Below are 17,895 nucleotides of genomic sequence, written 5' to 3'. Positions count from 1 at the left end.
AAAAGGAAAGAAAAGGAAGGAAGGAAGGAAGGAAGGAAGGAAGGAAGGAAGGAAGGAAGGAAGGAAGGAAGGAAGGAAGGAAGGATGGATCTGATCCTAATAAATGAATGAATCATAGCCTATTGAAGCCTGTAACCTTGGTATTTTTAGAGGAATATTCCTAAAACAATTAGGATCATAGCAATTATAACAGTCTAAAAAGTAGGTATCACCAACCACATCAGATAAGCTCTTATATTTTCATGAGAGACGGGAGTCGTAAAACATCGGGAAGCCCAAAGACATCTTTGGCATATTAAATTGCATGGCTCTTAAATGCAACAGATATTGACTGAGTGCCTATTATGTGCTAGTCATGATGCTGGGCATCAGGGACACAGAAGCCAGCAAATGTTAACACACTGCACAAGGACAAGGCATTATTCACTGATGGGATGAATGAGACTCCAGGAGAATGCAAATACCTGTTACTACTATTGATAACAAACTATGAAAATATAGCTTCTGTTTCATGTATTTTTTTTCATTTTTACTATTCTATCTCACAATCGACAGAAATGTACATAAGTGGAATGTATTGGTTGAATTATTTCTTCTATCCAGAATTATGAAATAGGTAATTTTTGGTTTTGATTTCAAAAAGATAAACTCATCTTATATTTAGAAATTGGTAAATAAACTGGTATACTCAACCAATAAAACTCCATATTTCATCATGCAGACTAAAGAGTAAAAATACGGTTGCCTCAATCACCCTCCCAATCAAGTCCATTAACCACCATATCTCATTCTTTGTTAAACCAGAATCAAACAGCAAACAGGCATGCTCTCATTTAATTGAAAGAAAAAAAAAAAAAAACTCAATGACAAGTTCAAACTACATGAATTCTAAGATTCCAAGAACTCCTCCACTAACTTATTTTACAGAACAGCCAAAAAGCAATTCAGAAACTATGGTATCTTCCCCCAACTCAAGTCATGGAAGTCAGAGTCATATAATACCCTCTGAGGAAGGAAAACGCCATTTCCTGCCTGAAATGTCAATGGCATTGAGACCAGCACTCTAATCCAACCAGCAGGAAGGCAAAATCAAATATTATTGCAAACAAGGGCTGAGAAGGGGAGGGAGGGGAAGTTTGAAACCAGGAAAAATGGATTCATGTGTTGCAAAAGATAAAGGCACATTGCACCAGGAGGGAAAAGTAGGACTTCCAGGTTCTCAGCACACACAGGACAGTGAAATCACTCATCTTTTCTACACCATCCTAAACAAGCCATTCCTAAAGCAAAGAGCCTGGCACGTTAGTTCAAAGAGTCAGGTAAAGGGTAACGTTTAAACTGAGGCCCAACTAACTGAGCATGTTTGTTTTTGCAAGAAAATGCGTATGAACAATTTGTGATGAAAGGGTGGGAGGAAGGAATTTCTAGAGAAAGAATGAGTCATTTAGGATACTCTTCTTCCTTTAAGGTATAATACATGATTTTTTTTTTCTACAGAAAACACACACACACACACACACACACAGTCTTCTGTCAATGTATACAAGGTGTATATAGGACAGCTAATTTTCAACTGCACCTTCTAATAGTTACTAATACATACACAAAACTGCCATCTAGAGGTTGAATGTTGAAACAAAGTGTTACATAAGGTGATCCTTTTTGGAAAACACATAATCTCACAGTCACACAACTTCACAAAGACACACAAATGCATGCACAAACACCACTTACCAAGCTAGAAGAAACGATATTATTTTAATTTAAAATTAATATCGTTTCTTCTTGAGGCCACAGATTGGAAAGAGAGGGCATAAAACTTTATCTTTTATATGAAGTATGTATCAATAAGAGGTTATCACATAAACAGTTTGAAAATGTAATCTTACCCTAGTAGGCCCTTCACACATATACCCTGAATGCACCTGTATTTCCTCTCAGCTTATAGATAACTTGAAAACTCATGACACTACAGGAAAAGAGCACCATTAAGACAAAAAGCAGGCTCACAGGAATATCCACCAAAGCTAAGGTTCACCATCACAACAATAAGAGTCCCAGGGTTTAGGGCATAGAAAAAAATTCAACAGCCATGTTTTCAGACATAGGACTCCATCAGAGGGGAATATTAGTGTGTTCCACCTTCAGAAAAAATCCTGCAATGCAGTGATAATTCACCCCATCTTACAGATGTGGTTAAACCACTTACCCAGAGTCACACAGCTAATAAGGAACAGATTCCAAATTCAAATTTAGGAATGCTCTTATTTTTTTACCTGCATCATGCAGCCTGCCACACAAACATATTTGAAATGAGGGTGCTGAGGGTTCCAGTAGATTCTTCGTATCTTTCAAAAATCTTTCTGGCCTCCACCATTCTGACTTTCACCAACCTTCAATTTTCCTGGGTCTTTTTCCTACCAGTACACAAATGCAGGTTATGTGGGCACCTGCTAAAATTTTAGTTTAAATAGCAACTAACTTGATTAAGCTCCTCTAGTCTCTTACACAATAGTTCACCATAGCCCCAAAGAAAATAATTAATCCATCTCAAAATTATGTCACCATAAAAAATAAAATTGAACAACCATATGCACCTATTACTGTATTAAAAGCTGCATAAAAAGTTTTTCTGCCTCTGGAAGCAAATCACTTGAGACAGACATTTAGAATTGAACAGAGGTATATAAAACATACCTAATTAAACACCTAACCAACCAATACCAAGAAAAACTCATCACTGTGCAAATGCAGGTTACCTGGGAAGAAGAAGATAAGAGTTGACAGTGGATGTGAAATGCTAGGCTGGGACTAGATCAATGGAGAGCTACTGCCCTTTACCTATACATGGAAAGCTTGCAAACAAGGACTTTCGAATTGGTATGAAAGAAAATCAGATGAAGTCTGTTAAGAAAGTCCAATTGATTTGTAAACTTTATATCTCCACTGTCAATAGTCTCTAGCATGTAGTTATGGTCAATAAAATAAGGAAGGAAGGAGGGAGGGAATGAATTCAGTGTATTCCAGTCAGGCCATCATCCTTTGTAAGAATGGAAGGGTAAAGTCCTCCTGTTTGTTACATTTCCCCCCAGTATTCTGGCCCTTCAGGTTTGCCGAAACACTCAACATACTGGTGTGTATAGCTTAGTTGCTTGAATGTATATGAGCATTCCAAACTCAAAGGTGAGCTCCATGAAGACGAGTTGATTCTTGCCTTATCCCTTACTACAACTTTAGCATTAAATATCCTTGCCCTCTCTAAGAAGCTATCCTTGCTGCCCACCTCGAGAGAGTACCAGTGCTGGGAAAGAGGCACTTAACACACACAGCATTTTCAAATGTATGGACATTGGTGAGAGTCAGTTAATCCCAGAAAAAAAGGATCATCATCCTTTCCCAGTGTAACACTGCCCCTCAAGAGACTCCACTGATTCAGGGAATCAGAAGAAGTTGTTTTATTATTTTTCACATGGTTGACTGAGCCTTCCTGGAAAACACGAGAGAAAACATCCAAGTGTCACTTACATCTGTGAGAAATTTCTTAAAAATAAACCAATCCAGGGATGCGGGCAAATGACTAGTACCATGATTTTTTAGCCTAAACAAATACTTTCCCTATATTTGCTCATGAATTTCCTTAAGACACTGCATGATGGAGTTAATTATTCAAAGTGAGTGAACACAGACATGAGCAAGTACTACCGATTAACATCATGCTACCACTAACGGCTGCTTTGAAATCATGTTCCATTTTTTAATCCAGAAATTTTACACTAAATCCTCTCAAAGAGTTGACACGTTTTGTAACAATAAATCCAGTCTTTATTCAATTAACCAATATATATTATAAACCTTCAAATGCCTGGTGCTATGGCAAAGTAACACAAAAGCACCCAACAATGCTGCTTTATTAAAGAATTTTAAAAGTGATTTTTATTTTATTTTATTTTACTGAGATGGAGTCTCCCTCTGGCACCCAGGATGGAGTGTGGTGGTGCGATCTCAGCTCACTGCAACCTCCATCTCCTGGGTTCAAGCAATTCTTCTGTCTCAGCCTCCTGAGTAGCCGGAATTACAGGTGCCCACCACCATGCTCGGCTGATTTTTTTCTGTATTTTTAGTAAAGACAGGTCTCACCACGTTGGCCAGGCTGGTCTTGAACTCCGGAGCTCAAATGATCCACCTGCCTCGGCCTCCCAAAATGCTAGGATTACAGGCATGAGTCATCATGCTCAGCCAAAAAAGGGAGATTTTTAAAAAGCTAATGAAAGCTTAGGCTATCATCAAGTAAAAATAAAATAAAATAAAGAAAGAAGGTAATTTATGTGAATGGGCTGCTTTGTGAAGTGGGGTTCCTTGGCAATGGGATTGTTCAAGCAGAAGGTGTTGAGTTATCCATTTAAAGGCTGCTGGGTGCATGGGTGCTGCTTCATTGAGAAAGGCCCTCCCTATTCAACACTGTGTTCATTTCCTGGGGCTGCTGTAACGAAGTGCCACAAACTGGTTGGCTTAATCAACAGAAATTGATTGCTTCACAGGTCTAGAGGCTAAAAGTTCAAGATCAAGTGTTCCTCCGGAGGTCTGTGAGGAAGAATCTGCTCCATGCCTCTCTCCTAGCTTCTGGTGCTCTCCTGCCAATCTTTGGCATTCCTTGGCTTGTAGGTGCATCACCTCAACTTCTGCCTTCGTGTTAACATGGCATCTTCTCGTGTACATGTCCATCTCTGGGTCCAAATTTCCCCTTTTTACAAGGACAACGGTAACATCGCATTAAGGCCCACCCTAATCATCTCATTTTAACTTGATTATCTCTATAAAGTAATCTCATTTTCAGATACTGGGGATTAGGACTTCAGCATATGATTTTGGCAGGGACACAATTAATAACAAGTGTCTGCTAGGAAATTTTTTTAAATTATCCTTTGGAGCATGTTGTGGCAATACAACACAACTACTACAAGTTACATTTATTTAAAACCATATCAATTTTTTTTTTTTTACTTTTTTAAGACGGAGTCTCACTCTATTGCCCAGGCAGGAGTGCAGTGGCGTGATCTCAACTCACTGCAACCTCCACCTTCTGGGTTCACTCCATTTTCCTGCCTCAGCCTCCCGAGTAGCTGGGACTACAGGTGCCTGCCACAACACCCGGCTAATTTTTTGTATTTTTGGTAGAGACAGGGTTTCACCATGTTAGCCAGGATGGTCTCGATCTCCTGACCTTGTGATCCGCCCTCCTCTGCCTCCCAAAGTGCTGGGATTACATGCGTGAGCCACCGCGCCCAGCTGCCATATCATATTCTTAATGCTAGAGTCTTTAAACTGAATTTCAAAAGAAATCAGAAGGAACCTTCAAAGAATCATTATATCAATTAGATTGACACGATACCTTGATCCAAGCAAGTTTTCAGTTTGAGATTGAAGAAATACAAAGAATTTCTACTAACTTTAGCTTTTCAATGTTGGGAACAATGAAATTCTTTTGAGGGAAAGGAGAGATACGAAGAGCTAATATTAGTCTGTGAAACATTTGCTCCATGTAATCCCAGGGTCCTCAGTAGTTCAGGTTTGAACTTCTCCCCCAAAACTAGTTCTGAAAAAAAGGAAAGCACTAGAGAAAAGAAACTAAATGAGATGTGGCCTCTGAAATCGTGTAGAAGCCAATACGAAAGGGTGTGGACACAGAGACGAGAGCATAGGTCTACTCTTTAGATATCAAAGGTAAAAGAACTTAAATATATAAGAATTAAAAGTAGAGTTCTAGAAATGTATTTGGTTTTAAAAAGGATCCCTGGCTGGTCACGGTGGCTCACGCCTATAATCCCAGCACTTTGTGAGGCCGAGGCAGGCAGATCACCTGAGGTCAGGAGATTGATATCAGCCTGGTAAACATGGTGAAACCCAGTCTCTGAAAAATCAGCCAGATGGGGTGGCACACACCTGTAGTTCCAGCTACTCAGGAGGCTGAGGTAGGAGAATTGCTTGAACCCAGGAGGCAGAGGTTGCAGTGAGCCAAGATCACACCACTGCACTCCAGTCTGGGTGACAGAGCAAGACTCTGTCTCAAAAATATAAAATAACATAACATAACATAAATAATAAATAAATAAAATAAAATAAAATGGATCCTTGATATATAAAGTTCAAGAACCATAGATGTAAATCCCATTGACCTGGATTAACACGTAATGTGATTTCCAGCTCATTCATCAGTCAAAGAACGACAACAGTTTTCTGTAAGACTTACATGTCAGGGATTTGAGGATTAACAAACTGACAGCAATGTATTGTGATACAATGAAAACAATTAGCTGACAAGTGATACTACTGCTAGGATATCTCCTACTCATGCTAGTCGTCCTGGATTTAAAAAAAAAAAAGTGTCACCTTAACAATAAAAGGTGGAGCCAGAGACAGTGACAGTGGTGCACCCATCTTCTCAACTGCTCGGGAGCTGAGGTGGGAAGACTGCTTTACCCCAGGAGTTCAACTCCAGCCTGGGCAACATGAGGAGATCCCACCCACCTCTAAACAAATACATAAAAGTTGGAAGAAAAGGTGTACAGAAACCAAAAAAAAACATTCATGGAATACCTACTCAGTGCCATGTGCCTGTCACTATGCTCTATCATGTTGTCTCTCTTAATTTAGTTACGTGAGGACTTTCTGAAGGTCACAGAGGAATAGAGGTAAGAAGAGAGGCGAGTTTGCTGCTTCAGTTCATTGTACTTTACATTGTACAGTTTCACTCTAGTTTATAATGCCAAATGCAACCAATTGGAAGTGCCAATAGCACTTCCCAGATTTCACAGCCTGAAAACTGGACACTGTGGTGTCTCTGAAACACAACCACCAACAGCTCTGAGCTCATCGCTGGAAAATGTTTCTAAAATATCTGAAGTTTTGGCCAGGTGTGGTGGCTCACGCCTGTAATCCCAACACTTTGGGAGGCCGAAGCAGGTGGATCACCTAAGGTCAGTAGTTTGAGACCAGCCTGGCCAACATGGTGAAACCCCATCTCTACTAAAAATACAAAATTAGCTGGGCGTGGTGGTGCATACCTGTAATCCCAGCTACTCAGGAGGCTGAGGCGGGGGCATTGCTTGAACCCAGGAGGCAGAGGTTGCAGTGAGCCGAGATCACGCCACTGCACTACAGCCTGGGCAACAGAGCAAGACTCCATCTCAAAAAAAAAAAAAAAATTCAAAGTTTTGAGGTACCAATGTGCCCTGGAACAGACTCCTGCGAACCTCAGTTCAAATCCCACCTTAGCCCTAAGTAAACGGCCTCACCCCCCTACACTGCAGATTCCTCAGCAGTATGGGAATAACGGAGGACTCACGTCCCTGGGTTGTAGTGAGGATGACACAAAACAAGGATGAAAGTGTTCAGCTTACAGGAAATGCTCTGATACTACCAGTTGCCTCACTGGTAGTGTAGGCATACTACCTGGAGTATGCCTACAGTGTGAAATGGAGGACCATTTTCACATCCTTTAAAAAGGCAGGGGTTTGATTTTGGTGGCTGTTTTTGCCTTTTGCCTGGTCAAGTAATCTGTCTCAGAAACTAGAAATCACCTTTCCTAATAGTTACACTCTTCTCCTCCATACAGGTAAGCATTCAGCTCCTTAGTAAAGGAGCCTGAATTTGTTTTGTTTTGTTTTGTTTTGCTATAGTTGCTTGTTGTGGTTTTTCAAATTAGGAAAATGTTTTCATGTGCGCTGATGAAACTGTATTGTGAAACACATTGTATTTAACATACCAAGTAGTAGTAAGAATAAAGGACAACTAAAAAGCTTGAAAATATGGATTTCAGGGTCTCAGTCCCAGAAAGTTGAACTGTGTGGGTGTGGGGCAGGCACCAGGAATCTGTAACTGAGTGCACGTGGTTTTCACCACAGTAAAATACGTTGATGTAGGGTAATCAACTCACAATACTGACCTCCTAGGATATCACCTCCTAAAGGCTACAGCTTTTGTTACAAAATAACTTGATATATCAGCATTAAGTATAAAGGATAAATATATTCAATCTTAAAAATCCATAATATCCCATATTCTAAGTCACATAATTCACACTTTAACATGTATTTGTATCTTGATAGAAGAAAACATTACTAGTCACCACATAAATGTTTGTGTATTCTCCAGTTAACATACCCTGGGAGCGGCCGGGCGCGGTGGCTCAAGCCTGTAATCCCAGCACTTTGGGAGGCTCAAGCCTGTAATCCCAGCACTTTGGGAGGCCGAGACGGGCGGATCACGAGGTCAGGAGATCGAGACCATCCTGGCTAACACGGCGAAACCCCGTCTCTACTAAAAAAAATACAAAAAACTAGCCAGGCGAGGTGGTGGGCGCCTATAATCCCACCTACTCCGGAGGCTGAGGCAGGAGAATGGCGTGAACCCGGGAGGCAGAGATTGCAGTGAGCCGAGATCGCGCCACTGCACTCCAGCCTGGGCGACAGAGCGAGACTCTGTCTCGAAAAAAAAAAAAAAAAAACATACTCTCGGAGTATCTCAAACCCTTATGCGGTTAAATGTAACCATCCCCTCTTTCACTTCCACATTTCCTAGGTGCTAAACTTGCATTTTGACCCTCTGCCTCTCTGGTCCAGCAGGTGGAGCTGGGGAACCTGTGGAAGGCAGGACAGCAGGGCATCTAGCAGCAATCGCCTCCTTGCTAAGGGACGTTGGTGAAAAAGAAAAGTATAGTAGTCTTCGAGAGAAAAGGATTCTGGGGAGAGTTCCCAGGGATGCAGCTACCCAGCGCATGAAAATGCCTTTTCCTTCTCTACCTGGGCCCCCTTCTAAACACTGAGGGAAAAAAACAGGCACTGAGGTCAAAAAAGGAAAAAGGAGGAAAATCCTGCTGTATTCTAACCTAAACATTTGGGACCTATATAGAAATCTGAGAGGAGGTGTTTCCTAGGCGGTCTACTCACCTCCTGTCTATCAAGAGGAGATTCAGGCTAGGCATGGTGGCTCATGCCTGTAATCCCAGCACTTTGGGAGGCCAAGGTGGGCGGATTACTTGAGGTCAGGAGTTCAAGACTAGCCTGGCCAACATGGTGAAATTCCGTCTCTACTAAAAATAAAAAAACTAGCCGGGTGTGGTGGTGCATGCCTGTAGTCCCAGCTACTCTGTAGGCTGAGGCAAGAGAATCACTTGAACTTGGGAGGCACAGGTTGCAGTGAGTCGAGATCGTGCTACTGCACTCCAGCCTGGGTGACAGAGCGAGACTCCATCTCAAAAAAGAAAAATAAAAAAGAGGAAACTCAGCACCCTCATCTGAACCACGACCGAAATCTCTCCATGCCATGCAGAGGGAATGAGGGACAGAAACTCAGGAGCAATCAACTCGCAAGCCCACTCAGTATGCTGAATGTGACACATTCACTCTTTGCTTATAATTGGGACATGCACAGCTGTTGTGGGAGTCATAAAGGAGGGAAGGTGCTAGGAAGTGCTGGCAAGGGTGGAAATAAGACGGAGGTGCCACAGTGAGCTTTAATCGCCTAAAAAGCCACTCTCCACAACTGCTCAGGAAACTTCTGAAGATGAAAACACAAAAATAATTCAGCTTCAGAAAGCAAATTTGGGTTTGTTTTCAATCTGACGGAGAGCTGCAACACAAGGCATGCTCTCTTCAAAGCAGCTCTGCGGCAGACGGTTCTCTCTAGGAACCATTCATTTGACGGGCATCACAGGTGGCTATACTTCCATGCAAACAGATCTTCCGAACCTCCTTCAAGGATGCCAATAATATGAATTCCCTTCAATCACATGCTTAGAAAAGAGAAAAGAGATGCTTAAAGCACCAAGGTTTAGGATTTGTTTAAAACCAATAATAACCAAATTTAGTTTGGAGAAGGTTGTTTGCAATTCCCCTTTGCTACCCCAATTCAACCTATCCCCCGACCCCACCCCATGCTATTCTTCTTTATCTTCCCCTCTCACACCTCTACACACAGTAAAGGATATGTACTTCTCTGTGTTTAGAAGTGAAATATCAAGTCTGGTGAGCATGCAAGACAAGCTAGTTAGCAAAAAAAGAGTAACAGCTAATACTTGTTGAGCACTTATTATCTGCCCCTCTGCCAAGCATCTTACATGCATTATTTCCTTGAATCCTTATAACCATTCTGGGAACTTCATTTTCCAGATGAGAAAATCAAGGTTCCAAAAGATTAAGTAACTTGCTCAAAGTCACACGGCTACTAAGCAGCAAAGTCAAAATGTGAACCCAGGTTTTCTGGCTTGAAAGCCAAAGGTGTAATGACCAAATTGCTTAAGAGATGCAGTTAGTTTCCATGAACTTCTGATACAGGCTAAGAGGGCATGCTCTCTCCATGGGAGGCCTAACAGCCTCCAGCAGCCCTAGCAGCCTCCAGTGCAGAGTAGATACCTGCCAGAAGAAGGCAGTGCACACCTGCCAGTGCACAAGGAGCACACCCCAGGCAGTACTCAGTCTCAGGATGCCACAGAGCCAGGGAAAGGTGGCCACAGGTGAACTTCCCAGGGAGGGGTAAGTACTGGCTTGATGAAATGGTATAGTGTTTTTTTAATAAAGGGGAGAGATTAAATGGCATTATATGGAGCATCATGCTGAGATTTAAGGATCTTGGTGCTAGCATTCCTGATCTTGAACAGGCAGCTCAAATAAGCTTAACACGTGGGTTTCATTGAAAAAATTAACCTGTTGCCAAGTAAAGTGTTTCAAAGAATTGGAATGTTGTCAAACTAGCTTAAAACCACGAAATGGTACAACTTAATGAGAGACTCTATAAATCTTGAGGAATACAACACATGGCTCTCTCTCCAAAAGATTGTGATTTCACAAGTGGTTTGGTGTCTTTCCTGGGCACATACACACATTGGTAGGTGAAATGTAACTAAAAGCTGCTTTTTTATTTGAGAAAAATTTCTTCCATTCCAATGCCTTTTGAAACATTATACTAACTTTTTCAGTTAAAAAAAAATTTCAAATTGCTGATACAATCATGCTAAATCGTTTTCTTTAAAAGTCTACTCAACCTCCTAGAGATATAACACACATTTCTGAGCATGAAAGCACTAACATTAAAGTAAAACAAAACCAAGCCAGTGATTCAGTGCTGAATCCAAAAAATAGGGAGGCTCTAATGATTCTCGCAAACCAGCAATGGCCTGGATCCAGCACCCTGGACATAGATGAAGGGATGGAGATGAAAAGGAAGGAGGGAGGGGGAGAAGGAAAGGAAGGAGGGAGGGGGAGAAGGGAAAAAAAGCAGAAAAGCCTTGACTGAAAAGAAAAAGTAAGATATAGAAATTCAGCTCTATTGGCTCCTGAGAAAAGCATGCTAGCTACTCACCTGTCTACTGCTTCCACATCAAAGCAAAACCTCTTCTCAATGGAATCTGTTTTCCGCCGTGTGCAGGATTTGAGGGTAACTGATTCATCTTCTCCCTAGTGGGAACACACAGACTATCAAGATGAGGCCAGAATGGGAGCTCTACTCCTCTCCAGGACACACATGACCTGTAAACAGGAGCCATCATTTCATCTTCTCAAACCTGAGTGCTCATGACCATGGGTGGTGGAAGGGTGACTATATAAACCTTTCCAGGAAAAAGCCTCATGTAGCTTACATTTGTTCACCATATTAGACTTGGACCCAAACATCTTTAGTATGGGTGGATCATGATGGCACTGCATCAGTCCATGGTAGATAAAAGAGTGTGGATATTGTTTTAACTTGCAGGTTTCATAAGAGTAGAAGATGGTTTCCTCCCAACTCTGAGCTTCTATGATCTTGGGTTGGTCATCACTTCTCCAAGAAAACCTTCCCGGACCAGAACAAATATCGCCAGTACGTGTTCACAAAGCACCATGTACCTTTCCCTCCATCACAGCACTGACCATAGCTGAAACTGTGCATTGATATAGGTGATGAATACAATAATGTCTCTCTCTCCATTAGACCACAGGACCCTGAGAACAGAGACTGGGTCAAATTTTGCTTATTCTTGTCTCCTAAGCCCAACTGGATCCTAGAAACAGTAGCTGCTCAATAAATACATTTTAACAACTTTACTGACATATAATTAAATGTATAAGCTGTACATGTTGAACTGTACAATTTATAGATGTTGATGTCATATACATCCATGAAACCATCACCATGACCAAGCCAGCAAACAGTTCCATTATGCCCAAAAGTTTCCTTGTATCCCTTGGCAATCCATCCCTCCTCCCAGTACATCCCCAAGCAATTGCTGTATCTGCTTTCTGTCACTACACATTAGTTTGCATAGTCTATAATTTTATATAAATGGAACTACACAGTATGTGCTCTTTTTGTCTGGCTTCTTTCACTTAACATAATTGCTCTGCTAGTCATCCATGTTGTTGTGCATATCAAGGGCTTATCTCTTTTTATTGCTGAGTAGTATTCCATTGCTCAACTGAATGTGACAATTTCATCTCATAGCACTACTTTATAGCAGTAGTTTATTGCCCAGAAACACAGAAGTTGCTCTCCCTAATTTCTTCTTACTGTCACTTAGGAATTTGTTAGGATTTCTGTTTCCCCTGCCTCTGTCAATCTTTTTTATCTAAACTAATGGGGGAAATTAGCAAGCTTGCCTGTTTGTTGAAATAACAGAAATGTAGCTACATAAGGTAAAACTTAACCACCCACTAATATCAGAATAGCAAACAAAACACACAAGGCCTAGGAGGAGACAGTTTATATTCACAGGCCTTACATCTATTGTCTTCCGTTGAATAGCAAAGATTAATTTCTCAGACAGAACTGCTCTGTATCTGGCCAGCTTAAGCTGCTTCAGACCCTCCTTGTTCTAGCTCTAGCTACCATCTGCTTAGTACCTTATGAGAAACCTCAAGCCTGAACCACCCATCCAAATGCCCCCTGAATACCTGACCCACAAAAGTGATGAGAAATACTAAAATGATTGGTGTTGTTTTAAATATTGCTAAGTTTTGGGGTGACTTGTTACACAGCAATAGGTAACCAGGACATCTATACTGCCACCAGCAGCTCTCCAGGTGTCAGGTGGGAGTGGGATTGAATCAGTTTCACAGGATGAGGTCATCCAATAATTTTTAGCATATAAAAATATTTGACATGCTTGATATTGTATATATGTGAAATACAAAAATATTTCTTAATTGCAGTTCCTAATATAACTTAGAGCTAAGAGTAATCATCTTATCTTAGCGATTCTTCAGCCTCTTAGGCTTCCTGGAACTACTGTATAAAATTTTTTTAATTATTAATTTTAAATTTATAATGAAACATAAATGTAACACTGGAGGTATCACTTTATACATGCATTATAATCATTATATGTTAGCCCAGCAAATCAAGCACCAAATTTTAAAAATGAACTCACCCCTTTTCCTCCTGACTTTTGGTCAAATGGTACCATGGTGATTTGTTTGGAATCCCGTTGATATGTACAGTAGTGCTTCACCCAAGAAGTTCCAAAGTGACCTGCAAGGTAATATTTCCCATAAAACATTTATACATTCCACTCTATGCTACACATCATGAGCTGGAAAAATCACAACCCATAATTCATAATGCTCATCTACCCTTAAAATATTTTAGGAGTAATATACTCTCCACACCAGCTACAATGAATAGACAGAAATCTGATCCCACAAGCTCAAATGAAACCAACCCAGGGATTTCCCCCAGGGACCAAAGAAGGCTGTTTCCCACTACTGCTACATCCAGTGGGTCTTAAAATACAAGGGAAGTAAAGGTTCCCTGGGGAAATTAATCCACGTTCCCATCATGAAGCCCCAACTGAAGTTTCCACTCTCTTCGCTGACAGGAGTAAGATGATTGAGGAGAGAACGCAGAAAGGCTCCTCCAAGTGCTTGTGACCATTCCCATCTGTTGCAATGACATCATGCTTCCCACACAGCTGCTCTGTGACTCTGTGCACAGACATCAGGGGTTCTGACCTACTTCCAAACCCCAGACTTACTTTGGCAGAACTCAAGAAGATCTGAAAAGCAGACAAGGAGACCTCAGAGACACCAGAGATGCAGAGTGGAAGTGACTATCAATGCCCAGATGTAATCTATAAGGAGTATGTTCCTCAAGATTAGTGCGTCACCTCAAGAGGGAGGTGCCATGCAGTCATGTTCTAGTCTCTGATTTTACTCAGTGCTCAGCCAATTACTTGAAACGACAAAGCACTATTACAGGAAGAAAGCATTAGTCAGCCTGCAAAGGACTTCAACCAATACTAGTTTTAGATGCTTATGGAGATCACACAGCAGAATTGGCAGACTTTTAGTAATTATTAATGGTATGGCATGACTGCCAACTGCAAGTGTTACATGTCATTTAGCAAACTAAAAAACAATACAGTAAATGTTTCCACTGGGGCATCAAGGACAAATGACAATACAAACCATCTTAGTGTATTCTTACGGACTAGGGAAAAAATTCCAGCAATCGAGCAACACAAAGATTCCCAAAGCACTGTATCTTGGACAACTTGAGCATCAAGATAAATAAGGATAGTGATAAATTATAGCCTCCTGAACAAAATAGGAACCCATAAATCCACACTGACAATGGAAAGATGGAAAATGGATGGACAGATGAGGGATAGATAGATAGTAGGAAGGGAGGGAGGGAGGGAAGGAGAGAGGGAGGAAGAAAGAAGAGCAGGACTCTTCCTTACATAAGTACACTGAAAGGCAACTACTAAATGTGGAGGGGTTGGTGGAACTGAGAAGTCACCATTTTGCAACCATCATAGTAAAGATCAGCCCAGGCAAGGATTGTCAATGGATGCTAAATCTATGGACGTAAAGCGTGATAAGGAGAAGGATATTTACATGATCTTAAGATGTTACCTTCAGATTGCTAATTAGTTACAAGGGGAAAATAGTGACTGTGTAGTGGAGAAACCAGACAGTACCTTGACTGGGTGATCAAAATTTACATCACCACTGAGGGGCAGATCAACACCACACGTGTCCAGATGTGGCTCCAGAGAAGAACTCTTATGTAGGATTATCTGACCAGGGATGCATATTCCAGATCTAATCATGAAGAAACACCAGATAAACCCATGCTGAAGAAAATTAAAAAGGAACTGGACTGTTTTGTTCCAAAATGTCAATGTCATGAAAGACAAAGAAAAGCTGCAGAACTGTTCCAGATTAAAGGAGACTAAAGTCATGACAACTAAACGCAGCATGAGGTTCTGTACTGGAGAACAACAAAATGCTTTAGAAGGCCATTATTGGTACAACTGGCAAAATTGGAACACGGACTGTAGTTCAGATTAAATATTGTACCAATGTTAAATTTGTTATTAGGTTGGTGCAAGAGTAATTGTAATTTTAGCCATACTTTTAATGGCAAAAACCATAATTACTCTTGCACCAACCTAACAGATGTGTTTACATAAAAAGAATATCTTTTATTCTTAGAAAATACTCACTACTGAAGAAGCATGGTATATGGAACCATATTCTCAAATGACTCAGAAAAAAGTGTGGATGTGTGTGTGTGCAAGTCTATGATGCGCATACTCACACACCCACACAGAGAGAAGGAATGATATAATTGTGGCTAAATGTTAAAAACTGGTACACTGGGTAAAGGGTTTATGGTTGTTCCTTATACCATTCTTGCAACTTTTCTCTATGTCTGAAATTATTTCAAAATATCAAGTTATAAAAAATTTAAAATTAAAAAAAAAAGTGCTGTATCCCCATCATGTGCTCTGGACTGTGTTAGGGAACAAAAAAGTGTTCTCATGATAATCAACACACTAATGTTGAAAGAACATGTGAAGTGTCTGAATAAAAGTGTGTGACGTAATATGAGAGTGCAAAAAAGCAACACTGATTTTATATATGTAAGTGAATGATATATTAACAAATTAAGTATTATGGTAGACTTTGAACTATATTTTTAGAGCCCTAAAATTTTATATTTTCAAGTAGACCTAAAACCTTTTGCAGGGATCTTCTTACTGGGCAAAGAGAGAATCACTTTGTATTCAGGTATATATGAAACACACAACTAAATTAGTTACATTTCTCATAAACCTCAACAGGTTGATCCCTGTAAGAATAAGAAATGTAATCCTCATCACAGCCAACACTTCCAACACCACTACTGCCCCACTGTTCCCAGGAAACTTAAGTCCAAACAAATTTTTGAGTAATTATTAAATAGAATAATCAGTGAAACCAAGTATTTCTATTCTATTCCAACAGGGAGCTATTAGGAATGAAGACATCTGCCTAACTCGACATCAAGAGAAGGACATGAAAGAACACAAAACCTGCAAAAATCTGGAAAGACCAATGTTCTCTACCAAGAAAGCAGGGTAGAGGACTAGGAGAAGAATTACCCATTAAAGAAAAAACATTCACTGTCTTTCATTCCTAGCATTGCATACATGAATTCAGTCTGAATGTGCTACCCTAAACGGCACGGCCCCATCACAGAGACTTTCCCCAGCTGTAAGGCATGAACTTGTGAGTCATCACTAAAATGTCCATGTTAGCAGCACCTGGCATTCCTTTCCTAGACATTATTGGCAGAGCAATGAGTATTCTTGGCTCTTTTTTTTTTCTTTTCAGAGACAGGGTCTTGCTCTGTCACCCAGGCTGGAGTACAGTGGTGGCGATCTCAGCTTACTGCAGCCTCCACCTCCCGAGCTCTTATAAACTTCAACAGGCTCACCCCTGTAAGCAATCCTCCCACCTCAGCCTCCCAAGTAGCTGGGACCACAGGTGCACACCACCACACCCGGCTAATTTTTGTATTTTTGTGGAGATAGGGTTTCACCATGTTGCCCAGGCTGGTCTTGAACTGTTGAGATCAAGCAATCCACTGACCTCAGCCTCCAAAAGTGCCGGGATTACAGATGTGAGCCACCACATTCAGCCTTCTTCCTGGCTCTTGAAGTGAGCCTTTGTTTCTACTTTTCATGAAATTCAGGTGTTGGAATGAAATGAGTTGAGGAGAAGAGGGAAAGGGCCTAAGTCATGATTGTTTGGGCCTTGCCGAAACAATGTCAAACGAAAACAGAATCACCAAGTATTAAGTCTACCAAAGGATACACTGCTGATAGACAACAGGGGCCTAGCATGCAAGACCTTTCCAAGGCCACTGTGCTCAGGGTATGGTATATAAAGCTGGACTAGGGGTATAGGAACCTCAAGAGTAGAGTAACACTAGAGAGAGAAGAGCAACCACAGAGCCTTAAGGAATTGCAGGTTCCCAAAGGAATTCCCATTCATAAAGTAAAACAAAGTAGACAAGATTCTGTGGACATCATCTTTCCTTTTGGAAAGATGAACTATAAAATTGTTCTTGTTTATCCAAGCATGCATTTGCAGTAAGGCAGGCACTGCTGGATACACCCTCCACCTTCTAGGTAAGAGGCCTGAGTACATCCCAAGCTGTTGCTAGTCAAAGCACTCACGTTTCTCCTGCACGTAGAGGTATCCCTCCATGGTGTAGGGACTGATGGTCTTGTGCTCAAGGGGATTCTCTTTCATCTTTTTCATCAGTGATTCCACTTCTGATCTAGTGCCTTCAAAGCGATTTCTTGTCTAGGATGAAAATAATTTTATTCAAATCAAAGAAACAAAGTATCTGTTTTAACAATCCAGAATATCAACCTAATAGAATCCTTAGATCTACAATGAGATAAAGGACACTCAACCTTCCAGGAACTGGCCAAATGCTCCCTTGTAAGAAGTATACTTTGGCCTTCAAGTCCTAAACCAGAATGACTCTCAAATTCTAGTGACCATCAAAATCACCCAAGGATCTTATAGAAAAATGCAAATGCCCAGCCCTCACTCCTACAGATCAATTTAGCACCTCTGGATGCCA

General features: G+C 40.9%; 1 protein-coding gene across 3 annotated transcripts in view; it reads right to left on the bottom strand.

Annotated features, from left to right (window-relative positions):
• The window catches only part of ARHGAP26 (Rho GTPase activating protein 26), a 474,474-nt gene that overhangs the window by 315,748 nt on the left and 140,831 nt on the right, over positions 1-17,895 (bottom strand). For all 3 annotated transcript variants that reach the window (XM_011939748.1, XM_011939749.1, XM_011939750.1), the window contains exons 8-10: positions 17,480-17,609; positions 13,400-13,500; positions 11,356-11,450 (exon numbers count right to left, since the gene is read on the bottom strand). In XM_011939748.1, the coding sequence (XP_011795138.1) occupies positions 11,356-11,450; positions 13,400-13,500; positions 17,480-17,609 (326 nt within the window). The remainder of the gene's footprint in view (positions 1-11,355; positions 11,451-13,399; positions 13,501-17,479; positions 17,610-17,895) is intronic.

Source organism: Colobus angolensis, unplaced genomic scaffold (genome assembly GCF_000951035.1).
Source record: "Colobus angolensis palliatus isolate OR3802 unplaced genomic scaffold, Cang.pa_1.0 Scaffold183, whole genome shotgun sequence".
Taxonomy (NCBI): Eukaryota; Metazoa; Chordata; class Mammalia; order Primates; family Cercopithecidae; genus Colobus; species Colobus angolensis.
The sequence above is the reverse complement of the archived record's forward strand: the minus strand, read 5'-3'. Positions and strand labels throughout refer to the sequence as shown.